Here is a 17,531-nt window from a genome sequence, read left to right as displayed (position 1 = left end):
TTGTACAGTAGCATCATGGTTGTCACTGCACTCTCCCTGCATGAGTTGTGGTGCTGTAATCTGGCAAAGGTGCAGCCAGTTTGTTTTCATGCTCTTTGACTTCTTCTCTCGCTAATAAATTATGTTTGTGTTATGATGTGCACCCCCGTCGTTAAAAGTTGTAACTACACAGCAGTCATACATAGGGGAATCAGGCGAAACAGATGTTGTCACTAACTATAAATTCCTAATGATAACTAATCAGTAGTTAGTCATTAACATCCCTAGTACTTCTTGTATGTTGCTTGTCCGTTACTTCACTGAGCAGACAGTCTTCAACACACATCACTATCAGCATACACACTTTTGTTGCATAGTGTCCTTCATGTGTACAGTTAACCTAGAGTGATGTATGAAGGTGAAACAACTGGCAGGAGAAAGGACGTGTTTCCTCTGTCCTTTAGCCCCATGTCTCAGGGAATGGTGTAATTCTTCACTTCGCTCAACAGTGAATTACTTATAATTTCATAACCGACCTTGGCCCCCTTATGTTAATTTGACGTTCTGTTTTTTTGCCACTAGTCAAGTCGGTGGTGAGACGATGAAAGGCCATCTGTCGGTTTAACACCCTCTCATTTCTCTCTCATACACACATTAACTCTCTGCCCTGACAGTAGGTCACTAGCTTTAAAAGTGGTGGTTTACTGGATGTGCATCTTCATATCTAAATATAATTTGATGATAAAATGCTGGTCATGTTATTAATGCAGTTTAATGTTGGAAAATATTTCAACATTATGTGCAAAAGTCTAAAAATATTTATATGGATAGTTAGACCCTTCGTAGGAGTGTGTTTATTGTATTTGAAGTGTCTAACTTAGTTTTAATCCAGTTTGGTTTAAAATTGGCAAATTGATTTGGGGTGGTCTCAAGGCTTGTGCTTTTGATTCTTTTTTTTTAAAAAAAAGGTTGTGGTCGCAACATGACATCAATAGACTGTACTGTGGCATTATCTGTGTATTTTGCAAGCATGTACCACTTAGTCTTTGACTCATCGCCCTCTTTCTCTTGGCCTTATGTGATTTTTTTCTTCTCTCTTTTTTCACAGCGATGTTACGAACACAAACAATACAGAAATGGCCTCAAGTTCTGCAAACAAATCCTGTCCAACCCCAAGTTTGCAGAGCATGGGGGTGAGTAGCAGAAGAGTAGATGAAAAATGTATCCTCCTCAGTCAGTGTATGTCTCACAATGTCCTGTACTCCTGTCCTGTGCTTGTCTTCCTTTCAGAGACCCTGGCGATGAAGGGCTTGACCCTGAACTGTCTGGGGAAAAAGGAGGAGGCCTACGACCTGGTGAGACGAGGCCTGCGCAATGACCTCAGGAGCCATGTCTGTATCCTTACATGGCAGTTTTTCCTGATGACTACTCTGCTGTTGTTTTACAGCATATCATATCTGCTCAAGATATGCTCGTCATCCACCCGTTGTTTTAGAGCCACAAAAACTGAGAGGTTTAAAAACATTGCGGACATTGCAAATTCTAGGGCTGTTTTAGGCCTCATCAGTAACACTGTTTTTTGTAGCTAAAAAGACGATATAATGCAAAAGTTTTGTGGTTTCTCCTAAAGTCTTTCTTGTGTGAAAACAGACCTGTGCAAGCTAATTAATTTACTTTCAGTTTAAGTCACTTCCACACTAGTTCTTATTGGCTATGACTTGACCATCAGCTGTGAACAAAAAGCTCTGTCAATCTTTCTCAAAGTACAACAAACACCTGCTTTATGTTAATATTGACACATGCATGCCCAGTCTAACTGAATGGTCACACGGTGTATTTTAGGTCTGTTACTGTGGACACAAATTATACTTGTACTATATGGTGCTAAAACACTATTTTTGTGTCTACAAATGCTGTTTTGAAAAGAAAACATAGTGATATGGAGGTAGCTAAAAGCAGCTGAATGTGTGTGTTGGATGCCCTGCGGTGCCTCAGATTGTTCAGGAGTTCTTGTCTCTGTGGAGGCACAGTCAACTAAGACTAAGTGTCCTGTCTACTCAACAAATCTCTAAGCAGACTCTGCTGTCTTTGTATTCTTTTATATAGTCATTGTGTCTTTGGGGGAAAAGGGTGACAGACATGCACCCTGATTTCTTACGATTAATTCCTCTCCTACTATGATTTAGCACAGTTGTAACATCTGATCGATCTGTTACACTCAATCACACGGTTGGGTTGTTCAGCAGCTGCATATGCAGTTCATTATGTTCAGTGCAATGCTGGGTTGTAGTTGCAGATTTGTGGTGTTTAACGTACGGCTAAGTTTGTCGTTCTCTTTTACAGTTGTGTTTGGATTTTCCCAGTGAGAGTAGTCATCGCTGCTAAGCTAACAGGTAGACTCGCATAATATGTGAATATATGTGTGTAACACAGTGAGTTAGCGAGAGTGTCGCCAATAGACGGCGAAAACAAGACAGGTTGGTGGTCACAGTGTTAAAAGAATAGCAAATTGAGTCGTTGTAGAGGGTAGTACTAGACGCAGTGCAACACCAGTGAAAGAGGAAGGGGCACAACACGTTGTCACACATCAGCTCTTATCTGCTGCTTTTAAAGGGACACCGCACCCGTTTAACTGCTGGTCCAGTGGCCACTCTTTGTGTCTGAACCTGTCTGAATAGGAGTTGACATCATGTGTGGTTGTGGCGGTGGCTTGTTGCCCTCTCATGCCAACAACCCTTGTTGAACGCCTACGTGTTCTCTTCACAACTAATCCTGGACATAACATTTGATTGTTTGTGCCACCTATGAGTGTGTGTGAGTGTGTGTTTTCCTTAACCTGTGCGTCCCAGGCTGGCACGTCTACGGCCTACTGCAGCGCTCGGATAAGAAGTATGATGAGGCCATCAAGTGTTACCGCAACGCTCTCAAGTGGGACAAGGACAACCTGCAAATCCTGCGAGACCTGTCACTTCTTCAGATCCAGATGCGAGACCTGGAGGGCTACAGGGTGAGGACTGTGAGGGTTTCGGGTTGCATGGGTTTTACCTGATTGGACAATAGTTCTGTGGTATATTTTATATTTCGAAATGACAAAGCAAAGTCTTGGTACTGAATCTCAAAACCCTGCTGTGAAACGTTTCTTACTAATACTGGAACAAAACAGATTTTATTCATTTGTGGTGAATGAACTTTCCTGAATACACTCACTCCCATCTGTCACAGTGCCTGGTCCAGGGCTCAGTATGGCACTGATCTGGAAAAGCTGCTGTGTATCAGCAGGCAGAGATCAGGTTACAGTCAACCGTCACTATGTAGAACAGCTCTCATGGGACAGGGCCTGGGATTTAGATGCTTATTTAGTGTGAGGTGCAAAATGACAAGATAAAAGTCTGTTTGAAAGCATTACATATGGATGGGAGCGGCCTGGGCCAGGGCATATTAGACCACCAATGTCTTTTTTTGTAAATACTATGAATCAGCAAAATTGCTAAATCTCCTTGCGCTGCCAACTGACACCTCAGTAGTTTTACTCTTTATCTCCCCACTGCACAAAACATTACACAACAGTACTTAATGTTATTTTCTTTTAATAATGATGCTAAAATTGTTTTACTTATAACCGTTCTCGAATCGGTACTTGAACAGCTGAAGTGTGTAACGTTTGGCCATGTTTGTGTTTTTATGTTATTATTCTGCCTCTTTTTGACTTTCATGAACAAAAATGAGGTAACATTTTATTTGTATGCCGTGTCCTTTATCTGCTTCTGTTTGTCTTGACTGTAAAGAAAGAATGTCGACGGGTGACACGTAATCTAAAAACCACAATACCAAAGCCCCTTTTCCAGCTGTTCCCAGGTTGGCTCAACACAGCACAGTTAAGGTTGTGTTTTCATCAGAGGCGGACAGAGTACACAGCTTCATTACTTGAGTAAAAGTACAGATACCCCTTGCTAAATTTTAAAAAGTACAAGTACTCCAGTCAGATGTCTACTTAAGTAAAAGTACTGAAGTACTTGTTTTTAAAAGTACCAAGAGTACAAGAGTATATTTTCTAAATATTGCATTACTACTGCCACAGTGCTTACATTTATGTACAGAAATGTCCTACATGGAGTTATGAAAAATGTTAATGTTAATATTATCTGACCATGGAGAGTTCACAAATCAGTGGCGCCTGCACAATCCAATCACGTTTGAGAGGGAAACCAAAAATTGAGGGTTTCCGAGATTTTTCTTTTTTCCTTTTTTTTTATTTATATATTTTTTTTAGAAGAAGAAGTAATGGGTACTCACGGTTATGGATAGAAATGTAGCGGAGTAAAGAGTACAATATTTGCCTCTCAAATGTACTTGAGTAAAGTACAGTACTCAAGTAAATGTACTCCGTTACTGTCCGGCTCTAGTTTTCATTACAATATAGTACTACCTCAACATGGGCGGAGTCATCACCACACAGCTGCATGGAACTGCCGTGACTTCGCTTTATACGCCACACTGTAAAGCAGTTGTTTTCAGTGTAACTGAATCAGAATCAGTTTATTAGCATTAAAAAGATTTGTTCAGTACTTCCTCCATGACCGGAGCAGAGACCCACAGAGACAAAGTCACTCCACTGAAATACAGCGGCAAGGTTTGTGATGCCAATTGCAATCGGCAGTGCTGTCGCTAAATACACCAGACTCATGTTAAATATCGAGATTTTAGACATTTCCCTGGTAATAGTTGGAAATAAACCCATGTTTGTAGGATTGTTAAGTCTAGATTGGCACTGTTCAGCTTGATTCTTGTGTTGGACGTCTTGCTCATGCCTCTTCCTGTGACAGCGCTCTAAGAACCTCGCCAGTACTAAAAAAAGTACCAGGTACTATCACTAATAGAAGTGCTAAATAACCGTGTCGAGTCGGGCTATTGGAAACATGCCATAAGAAGCACAGAGTTGTGAGGGAGCTGATTATTGTTCAGAAGGCATTTAGCAATTGTTGGAATTCATTGGCCATTTGTTGGTATTTAAAATACCAACAAATGGCCAACCAACTTTGGCCAACCAACTTTGCACCACAGCCTTGCAAATGTCAGTGCTATTTAAGCATAAAAATGAGCAGCACATAAACACTTAAGATGTATCAATAATGTAATGAAGCTAATCAAATTACAATAAATACATAACCTGAAATATACACAGTGCTGGGTAGGAAACTGCAGCTTGTGGAAACCAAAATTTGCATTGTGATTCAGTCGGGTAGATGCCATTGGAGTTGTGGCACAGGAGAGGATGTTGATTCTTGGCACATTAATGTGTTCTGGATATAGGGAGGGGTTGACAGATGGGAGGTTTGTTTCCATTGGCATAGTTGTCATCTCCACAATTGTAGATGTTACTCCAGGAGCTTGACTTGATTCAGTGTTAACTTTTTTTAAAGTTGTGTCATGTGGTTGGAAAATATAAACTACTCAAACTATCAAAAATGTTGATAGTTTCATATTTCATGGTTGGTTTGGGATATTTTCACTATTCCTTTAAACTTTTATTTTACTGAGTTACTAAGTAAATAAATAATAATTTAATACCAATTTCAACATCACCTACAATGAAGTTGGATCAGTTGATTCTGCTGTTCAGTGTGACCAAAAAAAAAACCTGCATTTTTTTGTTTTTCCTTGTATAGGAGACACGGTACCAGTTGTTACAGCTGCGTCCAGCCCAGCGAGCTTCCTGGATCGGCTATGCCATCGCCTATCACCTCCTGGAAGACTACGAGATGGCTGCAAAAATTATTGAGGAGTTCAGGAAAACACAACAGGTGAGACACAGTCGGTACTGAGCACTCTACAAAGTTAGTTGTACCTGTAGATAGATTTGTTTTGCAGTGTCAATTGACAAACATCGTATAGACAAACAAATGCTCAGTATTTTGTAGAGACTGTCACACAGCAGTGCAAGATGATGTATTGTGGCCACTCACTTTTACTCATGAGTCTTAAATACTGTATGTGTGTGCATGGGTTTAAACCACATTGGCCTTCTGGTTTTCTTTCTTTCTCTGGTTTGACCCTGATAAGACTAGTCTGCTTCCTGCCTTTGTACCATGTACTGTATGTTATACAACAAACTGCAGCAACAAAGCAAATGCACGTATACTTGAAAGAAGGATGGAGAGTTTCCTGAACTGTACAAACATAGAAATTCACCCAGTAGCTCTAGTTATTTCTCACTGGTCAGAAATGGTGAGTGTTGCTATGTTATATCTTGCGCTACTGTTATCTTTAACTTCCAGACGCACTCCCTTTTACATTAACGTAAAGACAGTTAAACAATTCTTTGGTCTGCACTAAAGGGTTCACCGATGTGGGGTTTTATATGGCCAAATCAAACATTTTGAGTCGCTTTTCTTTTTATCCATATAATACAATAATACTGTTAAATGATGAATAATGCAAACAAACTAATTTTAGTAACCAGTTATTAAATATATTCAATGTACATTTTATTACTCTGCACTACAATTAGTGTATAGACTAAATATTAAACACACAAATAATCACTTTTCTTCTACCTATATTATTATATTAATCCAGTATTTGGCCAATTAATAAATCATCATGATGATCAGATGATTTCTCTAAAAAGAGGCAAATATCTGCTTGATTATTAACCGATTAATCGGTCTACCTCTCGTCACCACCACATACAAGTAGGCCAGAAGTTGAACAAGAGCCCTTTATTTTAAATGTTTATTCTTTTCACATATGGGTAAATATTTGAATATACATAAAAACATTAAATGGCCTGCAACCTAGTAGAAATAAGTTTTCATGCCTCGATGGCTAAAATGAACACCACCTTACATTTGTAGTGTACTGTTATCCTCCCTTCTGATTTTCTCCCTCTGCCATCTGTTTGTGATGAATAAGGCCAACAATTCCTCATATTCTACGTCTGAAAAAGACTTAATAATGTGTTCTCCTTGGTGTTTGTCCAGACGTCTCCAGATAAAGTAGACTATGAGTACAGCGAACTGCTGCTCTACCAGAACCAGGTGCTGAGGGAAGCTGGCCTGTACAAGGAGGCTCTGGAGCATCTGTCAAACTACGAGAAGCAGATCTGTGACAAACTGGCAGTGGAGGAGACACGAGGTGAGCTGCTGCTTCACATGGACACTCGCACTGCCATACTGCAGACAACCAAAGCCTGTTAAAATCTGATGGATCGATGCAAAACACAAACAAGAAGGCTTTCGGTCTCAACGTTCCTCTACCTTGCAGATTCAAATTTTGCATATTCATACGTTGAATCTGTTTAGTAGCGATAAACAAATGTACCTTGACATGAGAGAATCACATTTTTCTGCTCTTGTAGGAGAGTTGCTGTTAAAGTTGGAGCGTCTGGAAGAAGCAACATTAGTTTACCGTCGACTGCAGGAGAGGAATCCAGAGAACTGGTCCTATTACCATGGCCTGGAAAAGGCCCTAAAACCAGGTATGGCACATTTGTTACTCCAGTCATTTTTTTATTATTACTGACCACTAAAACATTCTATCATTTATTTCATCTTTAATCTTATTCATTCTTTGTTTTTTCAGGCAGTGTAGAGGATAGACACAAGATCTATGAGGAAGCCTGGGTGCAGTTTCCTAAAGGACTGGTTCCTCGCCGGCTGCCCCTCAGTTTTCTCACTGGTGTGGCTAATAATAATTTTTAATTAAAATGTCTGTCTCTGTGGTGAAAATGTAATCTCAGGTTACTATTTGAGCCCTCACTGTTACTTCATATTATATTCTAACAGTGCTTGAAGTCATTGGACTTCACAGAGTTTATCTTTGATCCTTTGTCTGTCTACAGGTGAGAAGTTCAGAGAGTGTCTCGACCGATATCTCAGGATGAACTTTAGTAAAGGCTGTCCGCCTGTCTTCACCACACTCAAATCACTGTACAATGACAAAGAAAAGGTGATGGCTGCTGCTGCTGCAGATGTTTGAACAATCTAAATCACAAGATATTCAGAAATATTCCTTCACAACAGTGCAAGTTTTACTGCGGGTGAAGTAACCCACTCTGTTCTCTCTTCTCACAGGTGTCAATAATAGAGGAGCTTGTGGTCAGCTATGAAACGTCATTAAAAAGCTGTAGAATGTTCAGCCAGAATGGTGAGGAGAAAAATTCAGACTGATCACTGACAAATATTGACAAATATCATATTTTAGATTACCTACTCCAGTCTTTTAGTTTGAAAGGCCTAATCTTACAGAATCGGCTTGCTCTCTTGCAGATGATGGAAAGGAAGAGCCACCGACCACATTGTTGTGGGTACAGTATTTCCTGGCGCAGCATTACGACATGATTGGTCAGCAGACACTGGCTTTAGAATACATCAACGCGGCCATCGAGAGCACGCCAACACTTATCGAACTCTTCCTTGTCAAAGCCAAGATTTACAAGGTAACACGTCCTGGACCTGTGTGTTTGCTGCCGAGTATGTAACTGACAAATGTTCTCTTGTGTTGCCGTCTTCAGTCATGACTGTTGAATTGACCTTTACCCTCCCGCAGCATGCTGGGAACATCAAAGAAGCCGCTCAGTGGATGGACGAGGCCCAGGCTCTGGACACTGCTGACAGATTCATCAACTCCAAGTGTGCCAAGTACATGCTGAAGGCTGGCATGATCAAAGAGGCTGAGGAAATGTGCTCCAAGTTCACACGGGTGAGGAAAACTGTCTGTGTGCACACAGCCAGCTGATGAGCTGAGAAAGACTGGTGAATACTAAAGTCAGGGATGGATTTTCAATTTGATTTCTTTGATATCTTGTAGCTCTCTTTTTCTGCAACCATAGATGAAACAGAGGGAGGGCTTTTAATTCACAATCTTGTTAACACAATATACTGCTACCTTTTTAGATTTACTAATGAGCCTCAGTGTTCAGATATGTGCAGTGTGTGGTATTTGTTTTACTGTGTGTTTGTTTACTAAAGCAGAAGTGATTAAATTAGAAAGCATAGCAAAGTGAATAATCATAAAATACAGTTTAAGATTCACAGATTAGATTTGACTTTATTGAATTGCACTTGTTGCAGTAGCAGAAGGGTCAGAGACAAGTTTCAAATTCATGGTATATATAAATGAGATACAAACGTTTGTTTACACCTCCATGTTGGCAGGAAAAGCTTCTGACATGCTTCTAAAAGCATGTCATATAAACACTATAATAAGTGTTGGATTCTGTACATGATATGATGTGATCACTACACTAGAATAATCTATTGACTGTGGGTTCTCATAGCTCAATCTTCTGTGCTCACTTTGAGCAAGTTTTAAGGCAGTGATACACATTTACTATCTAGTAAAATGTGCCTCCATTCTCGTCCTTGATGCAGCGATCCCCTTTCTTCGCTTTAATGACAGTTGCGTAACATTGCATTACCAGAGCTCTATAAGCAATAAAATAACATAAAAACAGCAAAAGTAAGAATATTTAGTATATTAAATATTAAGTGGCAATATAGATATACGTTTATAAATAGATGGGTACATGCCATGATGATACAAAATAGTAAAAGAATAACCAATATGATAAGTAGAAAAGAATATGAAAATCTTCACTAACTGTCACCACAAATTTGTGTTTTTTAAATAAAGTCTGAAACTGTTCATACACTGAGGTAATCTATGTCTAGTGAAGCATGTCAACATAATTTTACCCTTGAATTATTATGATAAATTGGCTTGATTTTCCATTTCATTGACTTTGCTCATTGCTGTGTGTGTTTACTCCAGGAGGGGGCGTCAGCTGTGGAGAATCTGAATGAGATGCAGTGTATGTGGTTCCAGACAGAATGTGCACTTGCCTACAAGGGTATGAACAAGTTTGGAGATGCTCTCAAGAAGTGTCATGAGATAGAGAGGGTGAGTCCATCGTGTCAGTTATTACATTTGGAATTAGCCTTTAATCATACACGTTTATACCTCCATAAAGTATTTGATGTTTATCTTTCCTGCATCATCTTTCACCAGCATTTTGTGGAGATCACAGATGACCAGTTTGATTTCCACACTTACTGCATGAGAAAGATGACACTTCGCTCCTACGTGGACTTACTGAAATTGGAGGACGTGCTCAGGATGCATCCTTTCTACTACAAGGCAGCCGCCACTGCCATCCAGATCTACCTGAGCCTCCACGACAATCCTCTCACTGACGACAGCAAGGAGCTCCAGGCCGACACTGGTGAGACAACAGGGAGGTTGGGGGGTTTAAAATTGCATAAAGCCCAGTTACCACTAAATGGTACAGCAGACTTCAGGTCTAAGGTCTGCAGCCTTCACCAGGTGCAGCTATTGTGATACATGGAGCTTGCCGCCTCCTGCTGCAGTCGGTATTGTTACAAGAGGCTGTATAGCCTGTGGAGTCTACGAAAATTTAGGTCACCAGCTGTTTCTGCCTTCACCTTAATCATGAAGCGCCACTTCTAGTGTTTAATGAATTTTGGGAAATCACCTGTTGGCACTCTTGAGCTTAGTCGGCATCAACATTTATTAGGATAAATTGTGTACCAGAGACAAATATTTTAAAAGTAGATTGTGACGGTGAACATCAACAAAATGTCTGAAGAACATCCTTTTTTAGATTGCAGGTTTCAACTTAATTTAACTTGTGTTTTGAATGATGTCTCTACTTGTCTGTACTGTAGCTATGTTGCTACATGACAGTAGTACGGATAAAAGACAAGCCAGTTTACTGACAGAGCAATCCTCTTTAGACCAGATTGTCTCATATCGATGCAGCTCGAGGTCTGTGCAGTCTACTAAGACCCCCAGCTTTCATTTATTTCTTCTGAAGACATTGACCACTGGATCTGGCTCTTTATTTGCATCAGTGCTGCTAAAGTGTCTGATTGGGTTCAGAGTTTTTTTGGCCTTCTGCTGGACTTACAAAATGAGGCATTGAAAAGATTGGTTGGTCATTAACACTGTTCATCAACCTTCATGTCTCCAGCAAACCTTTCAGACAAAGAGCTAAAGAAGTTGAGGAACAAGCAGCGAAGAGCCCAGAAGAAGGCCCAGCTGGAAGAGGAGAAGAAGAACGCTGAGAAGGAGAAGCAGCTAAAGAACCAGAAGAAGAAGAAGGAGGATGATGATGAGGAGATCGGAGGCCCCAAAGAGGAGCTTGTTCCGGACAAACTGGTCAAGGTTAGAGTCAGAAAGCTTAAGACCACACATTCTATCTCATGGTCTTGCTGTGTTGGTATTTAACTTCCTTTCCCTGTGATTGTTAACAGGTAGAAAATCCACTGGAAGAAGCTGTCAAGTTCCTGATGCCTCTCAAACACCTGGTCAAAGACAAAATTGACACACACTTAATGGCCTTTGAGATCTACTTCAGGAAAGGTTTGTATGCACACACTCATTTAAATGTTACTTCACTGACTTTTGATTTCAACGTGTTGCTCATGATCTCATGTCCTCCATCAGAAAAATACCTTTTGATGCTCCAGTCTGTGAAGAGAGCGTTGGCCATAGACCGAGACCATCCATGGCTACATCAGTGTCTAGTACGCTTCTTTAAAGGAGGTGAGATGGCAGTTTGATCTTTGACGCCACTAAGTCTCAGCTGCTCAATGTTGTCAATCTGCTCATTTTCTTTTTACTTCCTTTTTCTTCTTTTTTTTATTTTATTTACATATATGTATATGTGTGTATATATGTATATATATGTGTGTGTATATGTATATATATGTGTGTGTGTGTGTGTGTGTGTGTGTCTAAAATCATCTTTTTCTTCATCACCTCACCACTGTTTCCATCCTCTCTTCTGTCTAGTCTCTGAGAGCAAGGAGCTGCCAGAGACAGTCAGGACGGTGCTGAAGCAGGAGATCACTCGGCTGTTTGGAGACAGCAATGCTAAGAGCTTCAACCAGGCCTACCTCACCAAGCACTCCAACTCCATACCACACCGGCTGGCAGGTAAAGCCGAATACACACAAACGCACAAGAAATATCAGCATTTTTCAATAGTAAACTGAAACAGCTTTAAATGTGTGTGTGGGGGGGTCCACTGTTAAATCCTTCAGAAATGTAGTGAGACCTTTTGTATGTAATATTTCTATCTAACAAAAACTGTAAGGTCTGACCATAGTTGATGGTAATTAACATGTTCAAGCTGACGTCCCTAGTTTTTAACAGAAACATTTCTGTTTACGTGGTGTGCTGACCTTTTATTGTTAACACAAATGGTAATCAGAACAACAAACGGAACAAAATACTTCACAAACAAACACTTTCCTCTCTCTCTACAGCTGCGAAGATGATGGTGTATCTGGACTTGGCGACAGAGATGAAGGCAGCTGAATTGGCCACTGCACTCGATGAATCACTTATCAACAGAACCATACAGGTGCATTTTCATGGAAATATCACTGCATTACAGTATTATTATGCTTGGGTTAAGCTGGGAAAAGAGATTTCCCCTCCATTTCCTGTCCAGGGTATAACATTTGGAGGAGCTTACCGACAGAAATTTAACATATTACATGAAAGTAGATTTGTATAAGTCTTTCATCACTTGAAAATGAAAATAGTATTCATAGCGTTAGAAGTAATCCAGGTTCATTTTGAGCCGTCGTGTTTCTACAGCAGCCCAAACAGACTTCAGATACATAAACCACCAAGAGCACTCTTACATTTCTCATGTTACATTTAAATTGTGTGTGAGACCAGTTGGTAGATTCTTACCAAACCTTTATGGGAACGTACTTGGTTCATCACCTATCATCACAAAAACATCCAGATTGATTTGTCAAAAACTCTAGACAGTAAGTTGCTAATAGGACAAATAAACGCACACTGAAGTAAACAATGAAGAAAGAGGAAACAGCAGAGAGTTGGGAAAGAGTTGACATCATCGTCAGGGCTAACATAGGTCACTGACATGACTTTCAGAAAGAGAAGAAGCAGCATAGGGCTGTGTATGTTCCTCTAAATCCCATTCAAATTCCATTCCTTATTATTTTTAATATGTAATTATTATTATTATTTTTTTTAATAGTTTTAACTTAGTATGTGGTTGTTAAACGTTCTGTCCACTGAGCCATGTATGGGACACTGGCGGCCTGCAACAGCATTAATATAATTAACCGCGTTGTCCTTGGTGATGGAAAGCACTGACACATGTTTTACTCTCCCAAGTTTGTTGCTGATGCATCAGGCAACATTTTCAGCCCTGTGGCTCACCTGAGCTTCGGTCGTTTTGAGAATTATATCTATGTCTATGAAATGTGCGGTGACTGTCACATATGCCTCTGTGGCTACTCGCTGATGGCCATGCGGCTAAGAGCAGTGTACCTTGGCTCAAGCTCTTGGATGAAGTCTTTGAAACCGGACCCCTGCAAGATGTTCACCGGTCTCATGTCTTTGCAAATAATGCGTACCAGTTTGTCCGTGATAGCATTCTGACGGCAGCTGTAAACCCCTGGCCGGTTTGCCAGGGGGCGGTGTTAACAGGTGTCCCCTAATGTTGCTCGTTGTTGAATAATATTTCATTTCGAGTTTGCGTATTATGCATATTACCATATCTTTGTGTCATTTTTCAGTCTGTTGATGGAAAACTAAAATCTAACGTGAGATAAACAACCAATAAACTATTGGTCTGAGACTCACTACAATTGTTCAAATGGTATTAATGTAATAAATCTTTTTTTTTCTCTCTCTCATCTCTTCAGATCTGCACTGAGGTGCTGGAGTGTCTTCGGAGCGCGACCCTCGGGGACTGTAAAGAGCGCATGGAGGCGTACCGTGCCGAATGTCACAAGCTTTACCCATATACATTAGCTTTCATGCCCCCTGGATACGAGGAGAACACCAAGCTAGCCAATGGAGACGTTTCCACGGAAACTGAGGAGCTAGCCAATGAGATGTGAGCGCAACAGAACAACAGCGGTTGAGCAAAGGAATTGGGCGGAGCACGGAGCCTTGCGGTACACCTGGCAGCCATTTTGTAGAGCCAAACATTGGAAGCGAAAAAATGGGTGTTTCGTTCTTCGGCTCATCCTAATTGGATCTGACCTGGCTTGGCTTGGCTTGGCTCTCTCCCACATGGTGGAAAATCAGGACTGTGTGTGTGTTGAGGGCATGTGTGTGTGTGTTGTGTGCGTGCGTGTGTGCGCATGTCTGCGGTTGTGTAAATTTGTGGGAAAAGTGTGTTGCGGGAGGGGGGAGATAACAGAACTGCCATTTTACTTTTTTTAAATTACCATGCTACGTATGAAAATATACAATAGTTAATGGCAAACTGTTGGAAAATAAAACTGTGACATGGACTGTCTGTTTCCTCAGATGATCGATCACAGTGACGGCAAAATACTTGAGTTTGACTCGGTGCTGCTGTGACCTGTCACAGAACCGTGTTCCCCTAATTTTAAAAGAAAAGCTAATTTAATTGAAAGTAGGACAACTGTCACTGAGGGACGAAGGACTGAGCCGAGTGGACGCGATGATCCCTGACACGTGTGTAGGGAGCTGAACTGACAGACGGAGAGAGTTACCGAGGACCTGAAGTAAACACAGAGGACGTCCAGTGACCACAGGTGTATCTGTACATGCTGTAATGCTCCAGTAAACGCTGATCGTCATGAGACACTACTGTGGAGTGTGTGTGATGGAGGGCGGTCACAGCGCAGAGGAAGAGACCTCGCACAAACAGTTATTCTGCTCAGACTGTGCTTCCCTCACTGTTCCTGGTTCACCATGGATGATGATGTAACCCTCTGTTTATTATGGAGCAACTTGTAGCACAAAATAAAAACTGTAAAGGTTGTGTGTGAAGCTCCAATTTCAAATACACTGCTACTGTTTAACCTTTGTATGTAGTTCTGAGAGGGTTGTATAGATCTAAGCAATATCATAGACCAGACACCTTTGTGTTATTAATGGATCACCGGAGCCCGTTTACTGCTCGAGTCCTGGCAGTCACTTGAGTTGCTGCTGTCGCCACTAAAAATGGTTTTTAACTGCATGAACACAGACAATGACAGTCCGAGTGGAAATAAGACTCCAGTGTATCTTTACTTCAGATGGCTCTTCTCTCATCACTCACGTCTCCTGTAAAGGTCAGGGTTCAGCTGTTAAAGCCTGCCGCCCGACAGTGACTGAAGTGAAAATGTTATAAGGCAAAAGAAACATCTGGAAATTTCATTTGACTTCTGTTCTCCCCTTTCCCCCTCAAACAATCTCTTTTCTTCTCCTTTTTTTCCTCTAATTTGGGATCTAATGTGAAAGAGGAATTCTGAGATGGCGATGTATGATATCTCTGGAATTTTGTATTAAAACCAAACAAAAGAAATAGTTGACTTGTTTGCATCTGTGTACGTGTAAGCACCGTCTGCCTCACTGAGCTGCAGGAATGATCCCCAATTTTAAGGCTCTATGCTCGTCTCATAGCTGGTATATACAACATGTAACATACATTAAGTGCATTCATTTAAGGGTTTTGTATTAAGGCAAAGACGGATCTTGAGGTAAGCTGATTTTTTAGGTTTTTCTTATATAAAATAAAACTTGGATAACTACTGTTATTAAGTATGTGCAAATGATTTTGGGAACTTTTTTTCTCCTCCCCTTTGAAGTTATGTACAACATGGGATGCGGATAAGTCTGGGGGTCACATTTAACACCGCTCTATTGTGCACAGAGTTGTAGTCAAACATGTTTGACTACATGCGACTGAAGTCAGGTCGGGTCTGTTACCCTCACACACTGCCATTCTGTGCCAACTAGCTATGCTGACTGGAGAAGACTGCCCAACTGAATTGTGGGTAAATTGGGCAAAAAATCTTGCGCTGTCCACACAAGTACACACTTAGAAGTGAAGTGTAAAGATACTAACTGTATCTGTTCAATACGGAACATGTTTTATGTATAGAACAGATACAGATCGCACTTTGTTCATTATTTTTGACAATCAAGTCGGTGTAAAACCAAGACAGAAAAATTACAGAATAGGCCACAAATGAATAATACGTGATTTGTATGAGGATAAAAAAAATCCTGCTGTTGTCAGACCCTCTCCACCTGTCTGTCATTCATTACTATCCAACAGACATTTAAAGGTGACACTGCAGATTGTAACTGCTTTCCTTTCCTAACTGTGTCAGGGAACTATGGTGGCCTTTGCATTCCAAAAATAAATTAACTTTTTTACTGTTGAATGTGAAGCACACTCATGACACAAGATGGCTGCCTATATGTGAAGCAGGGCCCCTGCCTCAAGTACATATACAAAGGCTTGTTCTAATCTAGCAAAAAACATCTAAAAAAAATATTTCTTTAAATGTCAAAGTAAATACACACTTACATACATACATTCTCAAAATAAACCATCTTAAATGGACAACACTGGACCTTTAAACAATAGAAGGTGTCATGGAAAATAATTGAAATATACTGTTATTGTTTTGTTTTTTAAACCAGAATCTGAGGACAGGACTCAGCCATGACTGTGGAGTGATTCTACCAGCAGGGGGCAGCATCCTTCTGTGATTATGGTGTCTCAAGTGAGTGGCTGGTGTTGGAAAGATGAAGCCATCATCTGCCACTTTATTAGGTACAACTGTCTGTTATCACAAATGTCTAAACAGCCAAGCACATCGCAGCAGTATTGTATACAGTACCTTAAGGGATACTTGAGAAAAAGTATGTTACCAGAAAATGACATTGGTAGAATTTGAAGTCACTTTTTATAATATTACTTAAGTAAAAGTCTTAAAGTATATGACATTTACTGCACATAAGTATCAAAAGTAACTTTCTGATGTAAAATGTACTTGTTTTAGAAGTAAAAGTATTAAAAAGGTGAGGAGTTAGGATTGAGCAATGTTGGCTCAGTGGTAGAGTGAGTTGTCTATCAGCTGGAAGGTTATGGGTTCAATTTCTGGCTCTGCTAGTCTATATGTGTACTTGAGCAAAGACACTTAACCCCAGGTTGACTTAACCCCAGTTTATTTCTATATAAATACAGACCATTATACCAACCCTTCTTCTGATTTCTTCTTCTGTATTTGGTAGTAACGAGTAACAAAGAGACTATTTATTTAGGAAATGTAGTGGAGTAAAAGAACAGATTCTTGAATTTTGTACTTGTACTCTTGTACTTGTACTTTGTACATTAACAAAGTATTTTTGGTCAGTGAGTTTATAATAGGTTACAGAACACAAATAGACATAGTAAAGAATACACAAAAGAAAGGAAAAAAAAAAAGAAACTAAATAATGCATGTCATTATTTTCATGAAAAAATATTCCATTCTTCTTAATTGTCCTTTTCACAATTTGTTTATTTACTCCAGGCGATATACTGTATGTGCTGCAGCATGTGCTACATTTTGAATAACGTACATTCTTATTCCATCATGTGGTCAGTTAGTGTGTTATTCAGGACAAAAACACCAGAGGAAACGTAAACCTCCAAGAGGAAGTTAAAAAAAATCCCTATCGTAGACAGTTCCTGTTAAAGTTAAAAAAATATATTTTTTTGTATTTTCAAAAATGTGCATCTTGATTGTATC

General features: G+C 40.1%; 1 protein-coding gene across 1 annotated transcript; it reads left to right on the top strand.

Moving 5' to 3' along the window:
* The first annotated feature begins 994 nt into the window (after positions 1-994).
* Positions 995-15,310, top strand: LOC122762069 (N-alpha-acetyltransferase 15, NatA auxiliary subunit-like). The gene is made up of 19 exons (XM_044017243.1): positions 995-1,172; positions 1,270-1,374; positions 2,829-2,986; positions 5,646-5,780; positions 6,960-7,113; positions 7,337-7,456; positions 7,561-7,656; positions 7,820-7,926; positions 8,052-8,124; positions 8,247-8,416; positions 8,527-8,679; positions 9,751-9,879; positions 9,988-10,201; positions 10,970-11,163; positions 11,253-11,361; positions 11,446-11,544; positions 11,794-11,937; positions 12,270-12,367; positions 13,692-15,310. The coding sequence occupies exons 1-19, from the start codon at positions 1,010-1,012 to the stop codon at positions 13,887-13,889; spliced, it is 2,619 nt and encodes an 872-aa protein (XP_043873178.1). The 5' UTR covers positions 995-1,009; the 3' UTR covers positions 13,890-15,310.
* Positions 15,311-17,531: the final 2,221 nt, after the last annotated feature.

This window comes from Solea senegalensis, unplaced genomic scaffold (genome assembly GCF_019176455.1).
Source record: "Solea senegalensis isolate Sse05_10M unplaced genomic scaffold, IFAPA_SoseM_1 scf7180000015199, whole genome shotgun sequence".
In the NCBI taxonomy this organism is placed as follows: Eukaryota; Metazoa; Chordata; class Actinopteri; order Pleuronectiformes; family Soleidae; genus Solea; species Solea senegalensis.
The sequence above is the reverse complement of the archived record's forward strand: the minus strand, read 5'-3'. Positions and strand labels throughout refer to the sequence as shown.